The sequence below is a fragment of the Calonectris borealis genome, chromosome 13, assembly GCF_964195595.1.
Source record: "Calonectris borealis chromosome 13, bCalBor7.hap1.2, whole genome shotgun sequence".
NCBI lineage: Eukaryota > Metazoa > Chordata > Aves > Procellariiformes > Procellariidae > Calonectris > Calonectris borealis.
The window spans coordinates 17,042,024-17,064,751 of NC_134324.1; the positions used below are offsets into that span (position 1 = coordinate 17,042,024).

Sequence of the window (22,728 nt, forward strand, 5' to 3'; positions counted from 1 at the left end):
GGGCGCTCCCGGCGCGGGGCGGCAGCAGCATGGGCCGGCGGGGCCGCGCCGCGCCCGCGCCCCCTTTGCCTCCGCGCCCCGGCGCCCCGCACCGCCCGCCCTGCTAGAGGCGCTGCCCGCCGCCGCCATGGGCTCCCACCTGCCGCCGCAGCAGCAGCGCCCGGAGCCCCAGCTGGTGCTGCAGCTGGCGGCCGGGGCTCTGCAGGCGCAGAACTTGGAGCTGTCGGGCGGCGGCCTGGGGCCCGAGTGGCAGGTGCTGCTCGGGCGGGCCGACGCGCTCGCCTTCGGCGGGCGGCTGCACGAAGCCCTGCCGCTCTACCAGCTGGCGTCCCGCCACCAGCAGCTGCGGGCGGAGCAGCTGGAGAAGCTGGTGGAGTGCCTGGCGCAGAGCGTCCGGATCAAAGAGGGGCTGCCCGCCGCCGGGAGCGGCCCCCCGCAGCCCCGCGAGTGGGACGTCTTCAGGTGCCGCAAATGCCAGGGCTTCCTCTTCGAGCCCGTTTCCTTGCCTTGCGGACACACGTTCTGCAAAAAGTGCCTGGAGAGGGACCGGGCGGCCGAGTCCCGCTGCGTCCTGTGCAAGGAGGAGGGCAGCGCGGCGGCCGGGCAGCTCCCGCGGGTCAATGTCATCCTCAGCAACCTGCTGGCCAAGTGGTTCCCCTGCCAGGTGAAGGCTTCGCAGCTCAGGCACGAAGGGAACCTCTTGTACAAGGAGAAGAAGCTACAAGCCGCCTTGCAGAAGTACAACGAAGCGGTCAGCCTAGGTAACGGCTCCCCCTCCCCGACGCCCGCCCTGGGGGACGCGCTCCCCGCCGGGCGCAGCGGGGGAGGCAAGTTACCGCCGGCCGGGGCTCGCTGGCGCCCGCTCCGGCGCGTCTCGCCCCGCCGAACCCCGGGCTCAGCCGGGGGCAGCCGCCGTGCCGGGGCCGCGCACCCGCCGGCTTCCCGCGGTGGGCGGCCGCCGGGCGGGTGGCGGGGGAGCCCCGGGGGGGAGGGGGGACGCGGGCGCCGCGGCCCGCGGTGAAACTGGGTCAGGAGAGCAGCGGTTGCGTAAGCCGGGGCCCGCGGTCCGGCCGCGCTCCCCCCCGCCGGCGCCGTTGTGTAACCGGCGGAGCCAGGCGGGAGCGGGCCGCCTCGCCCAGGGCACCCGGGAGGGCTCCGCCGCCCGCGGGGTGTCCCCGGGCAGCGCCGCGGGGCGGGGGGAGCTGCGCGGCCGCCGGGGCAAAGCGAGCGGCGGGGGTGCGTGTCTGGGGCGGCGGCGCGGAGCCAAGGCTGTAAACGGCCGCGGGGGTTGTGCAGGGAAAACTTTTGATGCGGTCGTTTTAATCTAGTTTGAGGAAGAGCAGCTAACGCTGCACGCAGCGAGTGGAAATTAAAGGCAAGGTATTACGGGGAAGAGTTTCATTTAAATGAGAGAGTATTCCAGACAAAAGCGTACAGCCGTAATCCGGTACGCACCGTGTCTTGATGCTACGACAGGCGGTGTGTGTAACTAGGAGATCACTTCATCTGCACTGCTGTAGCGTGATCCGATTCTTGTCGTTGTCACTTGTTTTCCTGTGTTGAGCTATGGCACGAAAAGATCCTTATCTATCATTTAAAAACTTGGATGCTAAAAATTTTGAAACTCCTCCCTACAGTATGACAGCATTCCTCTTGCCACCTTAAATGTCTCCTGTATGTTTCTATCAACCATCGATCCTCAGTCAGAGCTGCTAATTTATTGCGTGAGCGTCTCAGCATTTATTTATGCAATGTTCCCTGCAGTTATATAATACGTAGCTGACACTTTGTCTGGAGTTGCCCGAAGAGGTTTCAAGATTTCATTCAGTACATAGCTGTTTAAAAACTGGGTGTTTTGGAGATTTGTACAACTTGGAAGCACCAACATGTGTTTAAAAAAAAAAATTAAGGAATAAAGCTTATGTAACTAATTTTTAATTTACTTCAATCAACCAATTTTTCTATTTCCTACAGCTCCAAATGACCACTTACTATACAGCAACCGGTCCCAGATTAACTCTACTTTGAAAGCTTGCGAAGATGCGTTGCATGATGCAGAAACAGCATGCAGGCTCCAGCCATACTGGTTGAAAGTAAGTTCTCACTCCAGTTGTACTTTGTTTTAAAACCTTGATACTTCCTTGGATAGAAAACTGTTAGAATGGTCAGACAGCTGAATCGGGGGGAGGCTTTAAGTCCTTTAACTTTTTGGACTCCTCTGATTTACATTTAACCATGATACTCCTGAGCTTCCTGAGGTGAAGGAAGAGAGTGATAATCCTGGAGGATGAGCTAACGCTATTGCCTTTGACCTGGATGAATCTCAAGTTCATGAACTCTTTCTAAAAATCGAATGCTGTGCTTATGTCATTCTATAAGGATGGAATTACTGTTTTAGGCATGTAGGGAAAGTAGATTTCTCCAAGATCAGTTGGGCTCAGGTGCTGTGAGAATCATACTTGCTTGAGTTAGAGAATATGCCAGTTCTGTCTGTAAGAGTTTTCAGGACCATTGTGGTTAAAAATCGAGACACCGGTGGTGTCTAGGTGTAAGAGACGGTTACAGTGATTCTCCCTGCCTAAATTTTTCTTCTCTGGAAAGATCTTTTGTGATTTCATCTTGGTTTTATTGCATATTCTCATGACAAAAGAACAAAAGCTGCAACTATGGATGTGTTTCATTGCAGGGTCACCTAAGGAAAGGACAAGCATTAGCTAATCTGGGGAAAACAGAAGAAGCTTTAAGAGAGTTTCTATTCTGCCTTGCTTTAGATACTGGGAACAAGACGGCCAAGTCTGAGGCACAAAAGGTGAGTTCCCTAAATCATCTGGAACTGCACTGTTGTTTTCAGTGGCCTTTTATAAAGGAGGATAAGAATTTTTCTTCTCTTTTCCCCTCTCTGTCGTTACTGCAAAGAGCTGGATGGAGAGATGTATCCAGACTGTTGTTCAAACTTGAGTTACGTGTATTGCTCACTTGAAAATAGGGAGGTACCTGGAAAACATACTTGGCAGGCACTATGTGGAAACAGTTACTCATGGTGTTAGCATCAGCAAATTTGAAGCAAAGCTGAATTGTTAATAATTGCCACCCACAGACTATTGTGATTCCCTATAGTCAAATTTCTAATCTGTTTCCTAGCTTGGCAATGTATTACCAATGACAGAGTGCAGAAGAGGGGGAGTTGCTACTGAATGTTGTATCAGGCCGTTGACTGGCAGAATGTAACACGCAGCACCCGTCAAACTCCACTTGGGAGCAGCAGCTCTCTTCCTACTGCCAGTCGTGCTGCGCTGAGTATCAGTGTGTGGAGAAGGTGTGAAAGGAAGCAGTCAACAAAAGAAGAGCTGTTTTAAAATAGTTTTTAAAGATTGCTAATAATTAATGCTAAATAAGCAACAAAATGGATCTGCAGTGAGACTTTTTTCAGTAGCAGCCCTAAGATGTCTGTGGATTCTGAAATGGTTTTTGTGAAGACTGCTCTGTTTTGCACACCCTCTGATTTCCTGTGAATCGGCGTTTTGACATTTGACCTTTTTTTTTGTTGTCGTAGCTAAAAGGCTCAGCGTTGCAGTGATAGCTTATGGTAATAAAAATGTAATAGTTCTATTTTCCTTGTACTCAATTTTCTTTTATGGCAGTGTATTCGCGCTTTTCTCCATCACTGGTGGGATGGGTTAGTGTGCTGTAATACGTAAGGCTTTCTAAAAGCACAGAAGAATTCTTACAGTAAAGCACTGTTCATGAAGGTAACTGAGAGGGTATAACCTGGATGGCTGTAGTGCAGTCAAATTTTTCTCTCATTTTGTGTATGGTTAAGATTTCCATCTCCTGTGAGTTTTTTGTCACTGATATTTGGGGGTTTTGGTTGGTTGGTTTTTTTCCCAGTGGGTTCCATGCAGTCTTTCACTGTCATTGTGTCATGATTTGTTCTCATAGTCATGCTGGGAGACTTTCTGTGCACTAGAGCAAGAAGAGCAGGAACAAACGATATGTTTCTAAATTCAGACTCCAAATAGCCTTATCCAAGACACCTAATTTCTCAGCAGTGGGGTTCTGAGAAAAACTAGGCTTCTTATGACTGAAAGAATTACTCGTGCACTCATCAGACACAGAGTTCATCCATGATGCAATATTCTACTGGGTCGTTTCCAAGGCTGTTTGCATAACAATGACATAGTACATTTTACCAAATTCTTCGGGTGCAGCTGTGATGTACTGCTTGTATTAACTGTCTGTCCATGTTAGTTTTGACATAGTGTGGTCCTGTGGAATCCTTTTTGGCTTTAAAAAGAAATCTTAGCTGTCATGTGGCTTCCTCAGGCATCAGCAGGATCACCTCAGTAGTATGTTGAAATTAGTTTTCGAAGGGTGAATCTTCCATTCAGCTCTGTTTCTTTCCTTAAATAATCATCTGATAAGCTATGCTGTACAAGTGGCTACAAGCTGCTACTTGATACAGATTCACTTATTTTCTGATAGCAAATGAAGAAACAGTATTTTTCTACTGCCTACATTTTTTTGTATTCTCACATAAGTGAATTAAAAATAGCTACAGTTTACAATATCAGAAACGTTTACTTAACTGAACTTGGATTAAGCCTGTGAGATGAGTGCTTTCTGTACTAGTAAACTCCAGCAAAAGCTTCTGATGTGCAGCAAAAAACATATTTAAAGATGTTAGTAATTTCTGGTGAGCTCTGAACTTCAGGACAAGAGGACAAAGGCATGTGTGTGTCACATCAGAGAATGGTTAATAACTTTATGGGCTTATTTAACTCTGAAAATGTCTCTTGCTGTCTGTTTGACCTATACTGCATTAGCTCTTGCACTTCTTATTGTTCTTACCCTAGTCTAAAGGGCTCTTTAAATGGTTTTAACAAAATCAAGGATGCTTCTTTCAGCTATTCCCTTACTTGCTTTTTCATTTAGAGGTTGCAAGGAAGGAACTAAGCAGTGAAGTATTCTGTTTTATATCACAGCTTCTACTTAGTTTGTTTTCACTCATCCCGGGAAATGCTCAGGAACACTTACCCGATATCCTGCAGCTGTTGTCACATCACTCTAGATTAAAGGGGAATCTCCTAAATTCAGTGGGATCTGGAGGCACCAGCCATAACCTACAAAGGTTGCTCAAGGTAAAGATCAAGTCTGATGTGTGGTTCTTAATTTGTTGTGTGTTTTATGTTCACGTTGGGAAACTTTCCCTCCTTTTCACCTCTGGGAGATAGCAGGATACATTTTCTCAGATTTTTATTGAGTTTCAGAACATGCAAACCAAAGTTGACTTACTGAAGCCTCTTTGTCTGACTTCTTTTTCTTTAATAGAAGTCCTCTGTTGCTGTTCTGATAAATTTAATGCCAGAATTGAGTGGGTACTATTCCTGTAACTGTCTTTAGCTCTTCCAAGTAGTTGGTAGTGGGAAAGGGCCTCTGAAGATTGGATTGAGATACCCTCAAAGCTGTGAAATGCTAAAATCTAGGGTTTCAGCTTGAACTGTAACTGATGATGTCAGTGAGAAAATCATCCTGCATTCAGATTCTGTACACTCGTTTAGAGGTTATTGTAGAGCCACATAAGATATATTAGCTACTCCGTAAATTTGGTTTCACAGCCATAGTTTCATAAATGGCTATAGAGGTTTACATTCGTGGGTTTGTAAGGACCACTTTTGCTTCACTGAAACCTGAACTTTGAGGGTAGGTGTATCCTCATATACCGTATGTATAGGAGAAAACTTCGCTAGTCCTTATAAAAATGGTAGGTTTTGAGCAGCCTTGTTGAGACTGATAAGAACAATCAGTGACATTGCCTTCTGGAAAGGCTATTAGGATATTCTGAAAAGAAATCCTTTTGTATGACCCTTTCATGAAGTCATTTGAGGGACAGTTCACTCATTTTTCTGCATGTTACACATCACTACAGCTCCTGATCACAATCCACAGTGTCTGCTTTCAGGTTCACCTGGGGAGTTGATGTGACAAGCTGATAGGTGATGTCCTGTGTAATGGCTGCTCACAGGTTGTTCTGTAGCCATAACGGGATAAAGAATGATCGTTTTATCCTTTGCGAAAGAAATCTGTCTTGCTGAAGGAAGCTCTGTGCATTTTGTGTGTTATAAATTTTGTTTGTTTATGCTGCTTCCTAAAAATAAACTCGCATTGTTTTGATTGTTTGGTGGTTGATACCATCATTATGATATAAACAATATGCATTTTTCCATAGGTTAAATGATAACAATATATTTAACTTGAGATCTAGCCACATTTCTGCCTGAATCAAGTTTCATGACCAAGCTATAAAGCCACATATAAGGGCTGAAAATATTCAGTGCCATGGTGGGGTGGGGGGATGGGGTGGGGACAGAAATAGTTTGCTTTTTTTTTTTCCATTAAAATCAGGCCCTGACACAGCAATTCTCAAACTGTTGCTTCTTGACCTACAAAGTCCTTCCTGGTGATCCATAATATTAAAGACTTGTGACAGGTTTGGGGTTTTTTCCTTACCAAGTTGTTGGAACATTGGTCTAATGTCAATTCTCGCTTCACACAGGTAAATGTGGAACAGAAAAAGGCTTTTCCCATTCAAGAGGAACCAAATGTAACTACTTCTGGTAGTTTGAGGAAATCTGTACAAATTACAGAGAGCAAAAAGGACTGCTCAGAGGAGGAGAACAAACTCACCTCCGTGCCAGAGTCTGCCTTTCTCATTTCTGAGAAGTGCAGCCTCCTGAAAAGGAAGTGCTGCTCAGAGGAGGTGCGAAATGCTGAGGTACCCTGCAAACTGATGAAGAAAGGTATGTTTAATTACACACAGGATAAGTTCCGTGGCATGCAATTAGTGGAAATTTTGCTTTTATAAAACTCAGAGGAAGAGGGTCCAAATTATACTTTGGCTTTTATATTTTCTCTTTAGACTAATGAGGGCATGATGTGGAATCTTTCTTGTGTCTTAAAAAAAAATTATGTTGGGCTAAGAAGGTTGGGTCAAGTGCTTGTTTATCAGCAGAGCTCTGAATCTTTTAAGGAACGTCAATGTTGTGCATGGTCTTAGTGCTTTCTGGATCAACTTTTAAAAGTTTGTTTAAAAGCACAAATTCTGTTTGTTTGTGATATCTGGCCTTGTTTTTGTGCTGTGGGATGCATTTACAATGGTATAACAGAAGAATTTGTCCCACTTTAGACTTCCAACACTAATAAAAAATGTTTTGACATTAATTGTTAATGCAAGGCTAAATTCAGCCCTCTGTAAGTGGGTATAACGTCAGCAAAATTAAGGGGAGGTATGCTGATTTGTGCCAAAGCTGAATTTGATGCTCTGCATAGAAATTATTGTAATGATGGTTAATGGTTCAGTAACTTGCAAGTACAATACACATTTAAATATTGGATGCTGCTTGTAGATACACAGAATACTGTTGTGTTTACATAGTTCTGTTCAATCACATTATAATATGTTTTTTATTGATAGATACAGTTGATACTAAGGGAAATAGTACTGGACAACATATTCCATTTGAATTTGTGGATCCATCAGATTTGGACTGCTCCCTGTGTATGAGGTATCCATTGCTTTCTTGTGGATGTCTTTAGCTTTTAAGACACATCTTCCCCTTTTATGACCTAGATATTTTCTCGCTGTCTTGGTACTTATTTTTCCTTCTGACTTGAAATTAGCTTTTATAATTGTTACTCCAGTTATGCATTTCTAGACCTTTGGTTCTGAATACCGTTGATGAATAGGAACTTTTTGATCTGCTCTAGGCTAGTCATTGTTTGGGAAAGGACACATAAGGTCATGTGAGGGCTAAGTATGTTAGTGAAGGTGTCTGAAAGATTTCCTCTCACCACTTACACACGCCCACCCACTGACACACATAGTGCACAAAACCACAGTTTGTCCTTTGGAATTTGTAGAGCCATGCATGATGTTATATAACGCACAAAATAGCTAAAGAGACTACATCCTGTGAATATTCCAAGTTTGCGTGTAAAGTACTGTGTTGCTGCTATTGCAATTGGAGGATTTTGCAAGCAAACAAGAGCATGTTTTTCCTCTATTGCTTTAGAGGTGTGTTCCTTAGTTTATTAAGGCCATCACTACCCTTGCTTGATGATGATCTTCCAGTTAAATAACAGAGTTATTCTTGGGGACAGCAATGACTTGATAAAAACAGTAAGAGTTGTCAACTACATCTATTTCACTACTTGTTCACGGTAATTTTGGTAAATACACGTGGGGTTTTGTTACTGACTTTTTAGAAGGAAATGTTGGGAAGGTGTTTCACGGGGGTCTTGACCTCTGCAATGAGAGTTGCTTAGGTTTGTCTTTTTACTCACTCAGATCTATCAATAATGTATGTTGGGGTTAGTCTTGCACTACATTTTAAATTCTTAAATAGCAGATAGCCTCTTCGTGGATTTATTTCTGAAGGCTGTGCCTGGAGAAATGTGGATTGGCTTTGCTTTGTTGTTTGTATACTGGGGGGGGCGGAGCTTCAATTTATTTCAAACAGAAACCTTTGGGGGAACAACTGCTGTGTTGTTTGATTTGCTTCTGCTTGGAATAAATCAGATCTGCCCCCTCTCCCTCTGTCTGCCTACAGCTGAAACGTGCTCCAAAAGTTTATACAGCTGTCAAAACACTTGATACTGCAAAGAGCAAAACTTTCCTCTAACAGAAAGCCACACAATTGGTCTTAGCTGGTTTTAATGAGTCTGTGTGTTTATGATCGTTATGTCCACAAAACATTTTTTAGATGTTTTTAATAAAATTAATTAGCCCTACTTCCTCATCCTCTATGTTAAATCAGAAACAGCCAGACTAAAATACACTTGTAAAGGAATGAGCTCAAGGACTGCTGGTTCCCTTACAGTACAGAGGATGTTGATGCTGATTTTGTAATTGCAATCACGAACACAGGCCTTGCATCTAGAAGGATGTTAGCTTTGTAACATCACTGCAACGATGGAGGCTTGGGCTAAGGGAAGCTGTCACAAGATCTTTTTCTTGCTATTGATGCAGATTGATCATAATTATTTCCTGCCATGTTCTTCAGAAGTATTTTAGGGATTTGGAACTTGAGATACTTTGGACTAATTACCTAGTAACCTACTGACCTGTTCACAATTAACTGCAGGAGCTGTTATTAACCTATTTGTCTGACAGAGTGGCCAAAATGTTATCGATCTACGTTTGCTCCAGCAGCAAGCAGAAAATAAAAAATAATAGTCAAAGCAGCATATTGGTGAGAAATGAAGGAGCATTACTCAGCAGGAGTGAATATTTAGCTTCTGCTGTTACAATAGCTTAAAGTGATGTCATGAGAAATCTTGGTGTGTAGTGTTTCTTTCTGCAAGTCATGAGGCTGGTCCAGGTCTCCTCAGAGTTGTTGGGAAAAAGCTGTTGCTGGCTTCAGTGAGCACTAGAGCAGAATCATGCATTTTAACAGGAATTTTTCTTGTCTTTATGCTAACATTTCAGATCAAGTAAGTTGCTACTAAATAATTACCTATGCAAATCAGTTCTTACTGAAACATATTGTAGAATTTAGTATTTTACATAGTTCAAAGCAATAACATAGCCTTGGTGCAGTGAGGTTTCTGTTCACTAAACAATTAACAAGGGTTTTCAATTATACAGTCAAGCTGCAATAAGATAGGTGTGGTATTTTAGATACTTCATATGTTCCCTTGCTTAAATGTCAATATTTATAGTAACTAATGACATTTAATAAACTGGCTATGGCAATCTTGTTAAGAGCCAATTATGTTCTTAAATACATGCATCTTGTTAAAGATGTCAGTAAATGCGGGTTACATATTTATAATTTCCACATGTATGATAGAACTTAGTGTACTGCTTTGATAATTTTTAAAGTAAACTTACTACTTAAATTATGATTGGACTAATATTTGAGAGCCTAAAATGCTTAGACAGTATGTTGTAAAATATAGTATACGCCAAACAACTTAATGTCTAGTTTTGCATGTTTTCTATTTAAAAAAAAACTTCTATATTATTTACATGTCTTTAAGGTACTTATTGGCAAGGAAACATCACTTTGCAATATCACATAATCATAAGTCAAAAATCCCTATGTGAAAATAAGTGTCAGAGTTACTTGAAATAGGTAAAGATTAGATACCGTGATACTTTGAAGACTTGGCCTTATATATTTAATATTTTTTTTTCTAGATGAAACATGAATCTGATGTCACTTATTTTGCAGAAAAGCAGTCATTTGAAGGTTAAAAACTGTCTATTCCAACAAAACTGCTTTCCAAGTCCACTTTAGAGTTGGCAGTAATACAGTTTATTGCAATCACTTATGTGGGCTATTACTGCAAATAGCTATTTTGTGCTAAGCTTTACACATACAAGTAATCACATGATTTCCACAATAATAGTTGTGCAAGTATTGCTCAATTTCATTAGAAAAAGTTAGATGGCCCAACTTCTGCTTCTATTTATCGCTCACATGGAGGAAAATTAAATCCTGGCGTGTTGGAAGTCAATGACAATATTTTCCCTCACATTCACTGAAATCAAGGCTGCCTTTCACATTAGGTGGCAATACGAAAGTCTAAGCTGAATAAATACAAAAGTTCGTTGAAAAAATGAAAAGCAAGGAACAACTTTAGCCCTGGAGTAGTCAGTAGTTAGTGAACGAATACAGCTTTTTCTGGTAATACCTTTGTATTTTACTTTGGTATACGATATTGTTGTCTTTTTTGGTTTGGATTTTTCCAATCCAGGCTCTTCTATGAACCTGTCACTACACCTTGTGGACACACCTTCTGTCTCAAATGTCTTGAGAGATGCCTGGATCACAACCCAAAATGTCCCCTGTGCAAGGAAGGGCTCTCGGAGGTAATGATGCTTGGATTTTCTTGGAATAAATTCAAGGGCATAGGATAGGATCAAGTACCACCTTCAGAAACCTTTGGTATTTCCTAACTCAAAAGAAATATTACATAACTTAAGAAAAATGTGATTTGTTTTTTTTTTTTTTTTAAATTAAATGCCCTTATCACTTAGAAAGCACGGATAGTCTCCCCTGTTCAAACCTTAGGGCCAGATCTGTACTTGGAAAATCTGGGAAGGGAAATCACCTACAGATTGTCTAAGATAATGACCGTAACATACGGAATAGTTCAATAAACATCTTTTCAGTGGCACCGCAAGGTTAAAAGATCGTTTTTTGCTATAGATATAAGAAAATGGAGCTAACAGATTACTACCTCTTGCATAGGCACCATATACTTTGAAATGCTAGACATTATCTGTAACTGCTTGTGTGTGTTTTTACTGCAGTGCTTGGCTATGAGGAAATACTGTAAAACAGTACTAATGGAGGAATTAATAGCTAGATATCTTCCAGAGGAACTCACTGAAAGAAGAAAGATCTATGAAGAGGAAATAGCAGAGCTTTCCAAGTATGTAATCCATTTATGTAAAATCCAATCTCTAATGCTACTGCTGTTAGCTGATGAATGGCTCCTGCTGCTGTGGAGCACGAGCTAAGATGCTGATAGAAGAGCTTCTTTTTGGTATCATGTGATTCCAAGCAGAACAGGGTCCAGGTGAAATTGTGCTTTGAGTTATCATAAAAACTGGATACTGTGCTAAACAATAAACAGAAGTAGAAGAAATCCAGAAGGTTGCTTTATAAACAAGGTATAAAGCAATGTGGTTGCTTTCTGCAGCCCTCCATGAAAGCCACAGAGTGAGACAATAAGTGGAAGCAGTCTCACAGGCTGGGGGTTGGAATGTAATGGGTAGGGAAGAAATGAGATTAAGGAAAACAAAGTAAATAAAAGCAATAATAGAGATGCATGAATGCTCTCACTAGCAAAACCAGAAAGCCTAACTAAAAAAGCATAACTTCTGCTAGTAAGTGGTATGTCACTTTCCATAATATCTAGTCAATTAAGGGGAAAAATAATTTTAGTTTTTACTTACTCCATTAAGAATTTTATTCTGAAGATGTTATAATTTCTATTTAAAGATATCATAATTTTAAAGAATATGTTACTGTATAAAATGTATTTTATACCTTGTCAGTAGTTTGGTCAAAAGTCATATCTGGTTTGTCCTTTTTTTCTTACAGCCTAAATAAGAATGTTCCTATATTTGTCTGCACAATGGCTTATCCTACAGTCCCGTGCCCTTTGCACATTTTTGAGCCATGTTATCGCCTGATGATTCGAAGGTGCATGGAAACTGGCACCAAACAATTTGGGATGTGCATCAGTGACCCTGTAAAGGGGTGAGTGAGCAGCATGCTCGGACCATGTCATCTACCCCACTTAGTCTGGAGCAAGTCTCTTTGGAGAGGTGCAGAAAGGTCCATGGCTGCAGTATCTGTGATAGTTTTCCAGTAGAGAAAGTTTCTTCCTAATCATGCTGGTTAAAGACATTGAGAAGACTGGTTTCTCTCTTGAGCACTTAGATTCTGATTAATATGACTACCCATTTTTCTTGAAACACACATAGCTAGTGTGTATTATACAAAGTTGAGCTGCAGACCTCTTGTAATACATGAAAAGGAAGTGTATTTTCTACTGTTTTGAAATCTGTTGAATGCTTTTGCACAAGAACTCAAATTGAAATGGCAGTAAGGTGTGTTGGTAGGTTTAGCTTTTTCGAAGTATTAAAAGAATAGCTAAGCTATGGGATACATTTATATCCTCACTGTTCTGAATACAGTGGAGGCTGCAGAGGTACAACAGGACCTTCATAAGGACTGGCTGAGCGTTTACATTGAGCCATTTACAGTCAGTCTTAGGTAATTTGACCTTAACGTCTGTCTCCGTATTTAGCTTTCCTCCCTTCTTTTTATGGTGTATACCTACAGGGTATGTATACACCATAAAAAGTATGATGTGCCCAAAATACACACCTACAAAGTAAAATCTGCTGAAATTGTGGGAAAACTTTTTTCTTTATAGATTTCATAGTCCTTCCATAATTCTAATATTCTGAATTGCACTTGTTCTTCTGTACAAATTGACTGAACATATTAGGATTCTGGAGAAAGTGTGCTTCTGGGCTGTATAACTTTCAGTTTCATAAGACGTTCCCTGTATTCCAAAACATGCAGTTAGTGTTAATCAGATTAGTCAGCCTGATTCTTCCTGATAGTTTTGAAAACAACTGTGGAATAATTGGAACTACAGCAGGGTCAGTACTATGAACAATAGAAATGAGCTGACACTGGTAAATACCTTTGTGGTAGGGACTGGCTGTATGGCAGTTCTGTGGAACTAAGGGTGGAGAGAATAAGACTTGTTTACTTGCTTTTGTTCTGATTTCAATAGGTTTGCAGATTATGGCTGCATTCTGGAGATAAGAAATGTTGAATTCTTTGCTGATGGTCGCTCTGTTGTAGACAGCATCGGCAAGAGGAGATTTAAGGTGATACAGCACAGCCAGCGTGATGGCTATAATACAGCGGATATTGAGTACATTGAGGATCAAAAGGTAAATTTAGAAATATTTCATTTAAACTGTATTACGTGTGAAATTCTAAGCACATACGTTTTGAGCGAGTTCTTTTTTTGTAGAACAGTTTCTAGTAAAACAAATTTGTGGTATTTACTAACTGCTCATGGTTAAAGATGGGAAACATAGTGGTTACCACAAGCATGCACACACACTGCCCGTATACTGAGGGGTGTTTTTCCTGGAGGTTTTTAGCAGAAGACAAAACTATGTGAATCCAGGATGAGATCTTGCTACTCTTCTAGACAGAATAACTGCAGTTTATAAGGGGGTGGGGGGGAACCTGCCTCCATTTGCATGGAAGCCAATTAGAAAACTCCCATTCAGGTGAGAAGGAGTAGGATTGGGTCCACTACACCTTCAAAATTATTTACATTAATTCTTATTAAAATATATATGTATATATATGTAGGCAGTCAAAGTATTCTGGGTGATGTATGAGCTTTTGGTATACAATGGGATGATAAAATGTCTAGTCTGAGGAGCTGCTAATAATTTAAAAAAAAAAGGCTTTCCATAATCTTTGGTTCTGTGTTGTATGATGTTTATGTAAAGGTTTTTTCATATAGCAATCCAGAAAGCGCTTGTTCTGCAAATAGGTATCTTTGGTTCAAAATATAGGGTAAGAAAGTGAAGGCTTTGATAGATGAGGGGCGGGGGGTGGGGTGGGGAGCAGAATGGGGGACACCAAACTAGCTTTCAGGATTTATCCCAGAACTCCCTTGGCATGCTTTTCTTTCTTTTCCTTTCCCCTACCACCCCAGAAAATCCTAAAAATTAATGTCGTGCCTTCCCCAATATGCAGACTGAACTAACAGCAACGTTCCCCCTCTCTTTACTCATTTCAGGTGCAAGGACAAGAGTATGCTGCATTACTTGTTCTCCATGATTCTGTCTATGATCAGGCATATATGTGGTTCAACTCCCTCAAGCAAGCACTTAAAAGTCGAATTCTCAGTCATTTTGGTCCAATGCCAGCTAAGGATCCTGACCCACAGGTATCCAGAATCAGTGGCTTATGTAACTCTTAGAGACAGAAATAGCAGGAATATCCGATAAGCTGGGAGGCATTGTGTTTTAAGAGGAAAATATGAATACTCTTCATTTATCCTGCATAAGCTAACTATCTAAGTTATGTTGCTGTATCCCAATGGTAGCACAGTTGCGAACAAAAAGCTCCTATTTAATGTTGGGGAGACTACTTAGCCGACTGTATTAATCCCAGGAGACTTAAATGCCTTTTTGCCTACTTTACTTTCCCAATTAAATGACTGGGAGAAAATAGACAAGAGGAAACTTGGTACTTTTGTTCAAGGACTGCAAATGGTAGGGATCCTAAAAAAACAGAATGTAACAACAGAAACTAAATATGAAGTAGTGTCATGAAGTATGAAGAAGGGAGGCAGGAATCCCAAAGAACTGGGTCGATAATAACATGGGAACAAAATACATAAAAAAAAAAAATCTAGAAGGCCCAACCTGTAAACTGTTGCTAGAAATAGAAATGCATCTTGCTTCTGCCTTCAACATCCTATTTTTAGGAAAGGTGCAACTTTTGTTGTAATTTGTTTCAAGGCAACCTGATAAACCATTAGGTTGGCAATTAAATGACCTGCTTGCTAGCTGGCTATCAAAATACGGTGTTTTCCAAGTTCAATCTTCAAAAACAAGACCTTACCATGTATATGTATCCTAACTTCTATTTTTTTTTTTCCCCTTACTGCAGGCTAACCCTAATGGGCCAGCCTGGTGCTGGTGGGTCCTAGCTGTTCTTCCACTTGAGAACAGAGCTCAGCTCCCTTTCCTTGCCATGAAATCCCTCAAAGACCGCTTGAATGGCATCAGACGTGTCCTTACATTCATGTCTCGTACACGATCACGGTGATGGTGAGAAGGAGAGCTGTGAAGTCTCCCACAGTACTTGACTGTAGACTGTCTCGTGTAACTTCATCTAACTGCAATAATGTCTTACAGATTTGAGTGTCAGGATATTTCAAGCCTGAATTTCAAAGGAAGTGAGTTATAAAGAGCAAGGGATGTTTATGGATACTTCAATAGTTTCCATTTGGAACTCTGAGATGATTATTCAATCACTGCACTGTTAAATTAATAACAAATGTGATAGAACAAAAAGTGATCTTGTTTGCCATAAACCTTTTAAAAAGCTTAAGAGGTTTTTTTAATTTATTTTATTTTTATTTTTTTAGTGGATAAAGGATAAACTGTGCAGTTTAATGTGAAGCAGAAATAATAATGTTAATGCATTATTTCAGTGAACTGCAAAGTCTTTTATTCCAAATGGTTCAGGTTTTATATAGCATTGTGTAAAATAATGTTCACAAGTTCCGTTTGATAATTTATTTTTGCACTATGATTTTTTTGTTTCAAAATGTATATTATTTATGTGTTCATTCTCTAAAAGACAGTGAGCTGCTCTATTTATTTATAGTGGTTTTACCCTGTATTTATGACTGGGGCAAAATGGTGATTCTAGCAGTGCACAAGCAACTGCTTTGATAATTTTTCAGATATTTCTGTTCAAATACTTTGAATGTTTTTTTACTTATCCCCAGTTCTACTGTAGCCTAAGAAGGATTTTTTCCCCCCTGAAACAGCCTGCCGTGAAGTCTCTGAATACACAGATTGTCTGAGATAATTCAAGCACAGTTGTTGGAGCTTGATTCTATGCTTGCAACTAGGTTCCTGATACCACAAAACAGTCAAGCACATGCTTAACCTTAAGCATGAGTGTGTAAGCGCTTGGGTAAATTCAAGTATTGATCAGTTGATGTCAGTGGGAATTGGCCATAGTGGTGGCAGAAGGATCTATCCCCTAATTTTTCACAGACCAGAGAATAACTTGGAGTTGAATTTATATCTGAACTCTTTCTTGCAAGAATGGATAATGGCTACAAACAACTGCGAAGAGCGAGCCACTATATATGAAAAGTGGCTTCTCCTAAAGAAAACTGGAAGTACTGGTATCATTTCATTGTAGGTTACTACATAGATTTTTTTTTTTTTTACATCAACTCTTGTTGCTGTTAAGATCAGTTTTATTTCTTTTAATTGGTTGGTGGGATTTGGCTTTGGAGTGTGTGTATGTGGCAGGGAGGAGGGAGTTATTTTGACTGTAGGACTCAGAGGGCAGTTTGTGTCACATGAGAAGGAATATGTTGTAATAAATGCTATTTATTTCACCCCAATCTTCAGGTTTCTGTTAGCTTCAAATCTCTACCCAGCCTTTGCATTTCTCTTAAGAGACTGGGTAGTGTTGCTAATAATAGCTAGCTCCCAAGGAAAACAAGTGAATTTTAGCGTGATTACTTCTAGGTATAAAGCAGGTAAAAACAGAATGAGAAATGAGAATAGGAAGTATCTTGGTTTTGATTATTTTTTTTGAATCAACAGTTCATACACTTGGTTTGCTGCTTTTCTTGCTTTCAGTGTACCACTTTCTGGGACTGATCTTGCCTCCATCTGACTTTAACTTTCACTGATTTCAATCTGAGCAGAACTGGGCCTTTTATTCTAAGCTATTGTTTTCCTTTTCAATGGCAAAAAATAGATTGAATTGAGAATGTTACGGAATGCTACAAATTTTTGTTATTTTTACCCAGGATAGCACTCTTTGCCATTCCATGCCTTTATGGAAAAATGTAGTAGAATTTAATGTCAATTTTCCGTGTGTTTTTCCATCATCATCTCATCAGAAACATTTATTAGTTAAAAGTAATTTCCATATTGTTAAGTTTCCATAAAATTACCTTTGGTTCCCCCTCTTGTTAAATTCTATAGAACTTTTCCATAAGGGTACCAAAGAAACAAATGGAAGACAAACATGTTTCAACCTTGTGATGCAAATGGAATATGTATCCTGTGTTTGCAGTAAGCTACTCTAGAAATGCTACAACTTATTTCCATACTGCTAGATTGCTGCACTTCTTCCATAGGTGGTACTTTACATGCTTCTCTGTAAACAATGTATAGAAATACATACATGTTCGGAACAATAACAAGCATATGGTGGCTGACAACTGCTCTGGCATTTGTCTTCATAAGTCAATAATGAAGTGGTTTCTACTTGTTTGGAAGTGAAGCTGCATTAAATGCAATTCTTCCTTAAACTATTATGTATTGCTGCATAACATAAGGAGCCCATATTGCTCCCATAGAAAAAAGCTGTCACTTTGTTACTCTTATCTGTGAGAAAAGGACTTTAAATATCTACTTTAAACTATTTTCTCACTGATGTCATTGTTCTTTTTTCCTGCATGCTATGTCTTCTACATACTCACATTCTGCCTATTTTGTTGATTTAGAAATTGACATGGAAAAAATCCTTGATTTTAAAAGTGAATATTGTCTTTTCTATTAGCCTTGAGTAAAGCTGCCAGAATTTCCTAAGCAGAAACTCATGTACATGCCCTATATCATGACCACTTGTTCATGTGCATTAGTTGCAATCTGGAAACACCGGACCCTACCGCATGTAATGGATCTGCGCATATGCATAACAAATTAAACACATCAAGAAAGTTCATCTGTACATGTGCAGTAGCAGTCTGATTGGGACTGCTCTATGGCCACACATTCTAGATTAATGGCTAAAGTCTGCAAATTCCATCAGAAGAAAAAAGATAGTGAGAAACAGATTTGCTAGAGAACACAAACCTGTCCAGGAAAAGGAGTAGCCTCAGCCTTCAGTGAGTTGAGACGGTAAAGTTTCAGTAATAAGGTTTAAAAACTAAAAAATCTTCTAGTTATGCCACAGTATTGCTGATTTTTTTTTTTCAGTTGTATTAATCAGTACAAGGATGTAAATGCACCATTTATTACAGGAGTGAATAAACAGCTGAACAGATTTAAAAATACCTTCACTTTAATTATAGAAAGCAGCATTGATCAGATAAAATACTAATTGGGGGGAGTATTTTATTTAGCCTTCTTACATTTTTCTAGACACCAAATCCAGTCCCATAACCAGTCTCGTTCATCTCATAAAAAAAAAAACCAACATGATTCAAACTTGCATTTCCTGTGTGGCCAGAAGTATTGATTGATCTTTGTTGTGAGTGCATAAGTAATGCATAGGCTTCTTGCTAGTTCTTCAAAGAAGTGAATTTCCATTGACCCTAGATCACTGAATTAGGATTACTAAAATCAATAGAAATTTTATTTCCAAGGAAATATGATCATTCCCCCTTTAAAAAAAAAAAAAGGGGAGGGGGGAAATACAAAAAGCAAGTCTTCTATAATGAGGGTGGAGAGGGAACCAAGAATAGATCAAACTATAACTGATTAAGTGCCAGTCTCCTGGGCGGTACCACCTAAACATCTCCCAGAGACTTCTTGAAAGTTTTAGACTTGCATTTGTAAGATATGGTTTTGTTAATTTAAAATCTCTTCACTTTTCTGTAAATGAAGTATTTAACAAAATACATTAAAATAAATAAGAAAGACTGGCTGTATCACCTTTCCAAATCTCTGTACATATACATTATATGGTTTCTAACTAAAAACAGACAGAAGTTTTCTGCAGGAAGTAATACTAATTTTTCATTTCCATATATAGACAAACTTATGACACTCAAAATAACTTTGCTTTGTCTTATATGCTCCTTTGTCTAGCAGTAACTTAAGGGGATATGCTTCCATGAAAATAGCTGTTATCTTGGCTAGCATGACTTGGTTGAAAGTAAACCTGAGACAGGACTGGATTAATCAGGAAAAATCATGAAACCTGACAGTGAACTCAGACACAGTAGTTTTAATAATGAAATTATAAAATGGTGTGATAGGCCATTATCATGCTAAGTCTTAAGTGACATTTGGTGTTAGTTGTAAAAGTTGTTCTTTATGTTTTTTTTTTATTTTAAGTGCTGATATCTTATCTTCCATTACCTTGTAGCAATAAGAGATACCAGCTGTCATACTGAACGGCTGACCTATTGCTTGGCCTATCCTTCTGTCCTGTATGACTGCTTACTAACAGAACACCTGAACCATGGATTTCTTAATCCAAAGATTATTTAACCTAAAAAAAAATCATGTGGATTTGGATGTAGCAGGTCTGTCTTAAGCTGTGCTGTAGAGAAAGAGCTTTATAAAATTAAGTTTTGTTTTAGATGGTCTTTCAATGATTTCTACTTGGTGCTGAAGTTTTACTGGTGTTTAATGAGACAGGAGTTACATTTAAATGCAGTGTTTAGGAATGGAGAACATGTTCACAAACTCTTATTTTAAGAGAGTATAAATTAACTGCAGGTTTTTTGTGCATAAAAACCCGATGGAACTATATGCACTTAGGGTAGTGCTCCCTGTTTCCCCGAGTCCTACATCAGATGAATTCCACCCCTGCTTAGTTCTCATTTAATGTCAGCTTCACAACCTAACTTGTAACTGGTGCAGCGCACATAGTTTAGGATCTGGGGTTTATTCCAAAGCCCAGTAAATCACTGAAAGTCTTACAGCTACAGAAAAATGGTAGTTTCGGCAAAGTCACTATTTTGAAACACTTTGCTAAATAAATATTGTCTGGGTACAAGAAACTAATCTGCTTAGACAGGATTAAAATGGTAGATAATAAAAAACTGAACTATTACATTCTTACTCATCCAGGTATCATGTGAAGTGCTTACTAATGTTGGAGTTCCATAAGGTCTAAAGTAACCCTCACATAGAAGTGCCTGTATTCTGTTATTGCCATTCTTGAGCTTTTTAATAGAGTCATAGCCATATATTTTATAAATATAAACATATGCACCTTTAAATCTTTACATTCAACTTGCAGAACAAAGGTTTACAGAGCAGAAGTGTAGCAAAACCAATGTAATAGCTTCTATAATTCCCTGGTGAGGAACGGGAGAAGTACAAAAATGAGGAGCAAAAGACTATCTGTGTAAGATGTCTTAATTTGGCACCAGATACTTTTCCAATTTAATTCCATCAAGCTATTGAGTTACAAGAGTGCCAGAAATATATCTATCAAGCCATTTTAAATAAACAGTTTTGTGGACTTGTGTATTCCATTTGTTTGTAAAACATCCTTTTGTGCACTGTAATGAACTTGAAATGAAACTTAAGTTATACTCTCATATCACTGAACAGAGTACTGTTCAGCTACCTCTACATAAGGTTGAAGTAATTTGTTTTTTCCAGATTTGTTCACATCGTCATATAAAATATATTTTAAAAAATCATAGTCCAAAGAACCTGTATGTGTTTGTAGATGTACTTATAACTGTTGTACCAACAAAGTCTGTGTGGAGAGTTGTTTGCTAATTAAAATTTTTGTGTTCTTTACTCTTTGGCTTGCATAACAAAGAACTACAGAGGTGAAAAAACATTACCTGTGAGCTGCTTTTTTAGGTGTTTTAGATAAAGGAACAAAGAACAGATCCTAGATCCTGCAGTTACACAACAACACTTGATGTGAAGGAACCAAACCACAGAAATGAAGTTGTCCAAACCTCATCGCTTGTAAAGGACATCAAGTGCTTTTTTCCCTCTTTGCTGTAGTAAAGTAAGAATAACGGGAACTGAAGAGGGCCTGGCTTACAGCACTACCATGCACTTCTCTGGATTTGGTACCTCTCATGCATTACTGTTTGCTTTACAGGTTTCTGTGATTTAAAACTATAACCAGGATACCTTTTAATTTACAGGTATTTATATATGCATTTAAGCTGCATCTGTGAGGCGATGAAAGGACTATTTTCAGTGAAAGCCCCTTAACAAGAAGTTCCATAGGATTGTCAAAGTCCTTAACTTCACCGAAAAAGCTAGAGAATAGTTTTATTCATAAAGCTAGCATTGAGAGGAGTGACTCCATATCTTATTCCACTAAAAAATGTGTAACAGTTGCCAAAATTTTTAAAAGTTACATATGTACGGGCTGCTCCTTTTGCCTTGTCATTTAAGCAAGATGTGGCATGCTTGTGATTTGCTGCCTAAGTCCCAACCACCTCTGGTATCACAGATTGGCTTGCTGGTCTCTTATATAAGCTTGTTCAGGCCCTGTATTTATTTTAGAATCCAGGGCACAGGCTAAGACTGTATATGGTAAGCCAACAACTAATTATGTCAAGACTGCTATTTTCTATAACAAAATACATTTGCATCTGAGTAGAGGAAGTGTTTTGGATGAAGTTCTTTTCCATCAGGAAATAGTAAATAGTCAAAACTGAGGCTTTGCTTGGGAACATATTGATTTAAACTATTCCTTCTAAGTAATTATTTTAGTTTTGAAAGCTTTAAGAATGATTATAAAGTGGTGTTCAGATGCAGTATAAAGCAGAGAAAATTTAAACCAAATATAGGATAGCAAATTATTTCCCAACTACTTGCTCACTGTGTTCTCATTTTATAAGTGTACCTACGCAGATTTATTCAAATGATATTTGAAATACTCTAAAGTCATCTACACTTACATAATGCTTCATATTAAAATGATCATCCAAAACTCCTAATGATCTCTATCATGTAAAGCAGTTCAAACAGATTTTTATCAGCAGTCACTAATACCAAGTTCTCAAAAACTACACAGTAAAAGAACAGATGAAATCATGCTTACCTGAAAACAGTAATGTTGTCAGGCCCTCTTTACCAGAAATATTTATGTTTTTAACTAACCAGATAAATTGTATATTGATACCAAAAATTAATATACAGAGGCTACCTGAAAAAACAGAGCACTGACATAAAGAGCAAGATTTGCTATGAAGACTAGCCTTCAGCTGCCACATACTGAACAGTTTACAGCTTATGATAGGATGGTTTTCAAGTTGTTAAAGCAGAAAAATTACTGGCTGAAAGAATCTATATAATGAAAGCCTGCATATGCTGTCAATACCGGTTTTAGGCCAGTGTAACATCTTCTGCTTCAGTAGATCTGCTCTTGATTTATAATGCCATAAATGAAAGGAGTATTAAGCTATTTATGTAAGTGACTTTATTTATATAACTGACTTATGCTGTATTATGTGATGGAAAAGAAAACCAAGCTCGTGCCCATTTTGTGTTTTCTATGAGCTACAGAAAGATTTTGTAAAAGTAATGCTAGTAATAAATAGTTTTCTCTATGTGGCATATTAGAAATTCGGTCTCATCCACATGGAGGTTTTATCAGGCGTAAAGTACATGGTAATAGATGACATGATAATGTGGAAGGATTTTAGCAAGTCTGTAGACAGTCTAGAAAATGTGAATGCTGAACATCA

General features: G+C 39.3%; 1 protein-coding gene across 2 annotated transcripts; it reads left to right on the forward strand.

Annotated features, from left to right (window-relative positions):
• Window positions 1–15: 15 nt before the first annotated feature.
• On the forward strand, window positions 16–22,594 carry LONRF3 (LON peptidase N-terminal domain and ring finger 3). 2 transcript variants are annotated; one of them, XM_075162312.1, is made up of 12 exons: window positions 16–761; window positions 1,975–2,093; window positions 2,687–2,809; window positions 4,983–5,138; window positions 6,554–6,797; window positions 7,472–7,562; window positions 10,759–10,873; window positions 11,318–11,439; window positions 12,114–12,272; window positions 13,324–13,486; window positions 14,356–14,505; window positions 15,234–22,594. In XM_075162312.1, the coding sequence occupies exons 1-12, from the start codon at window positions 128–130 to the stop codon at window positions 15,390–15,392; spliced, it is 2,235 nt and encodes a 744-aa protein (XP_075018413.1). In that variant the 5' UTR covers window positions 16–127; the 3' UTR covers window positions 15,393–22,594. The 2 variants fall into 2 exon arrangements, with proteins under 2 accessions (XP_075018413.1, XP_075018414.1); XM_075162313.1 differs by lacking the exon at window positions 4,983–5,138 and having other exon boundaries at window positions 17–761.
• Window positions 22,595–22,728: the final 134 nt, after the last annotated feature.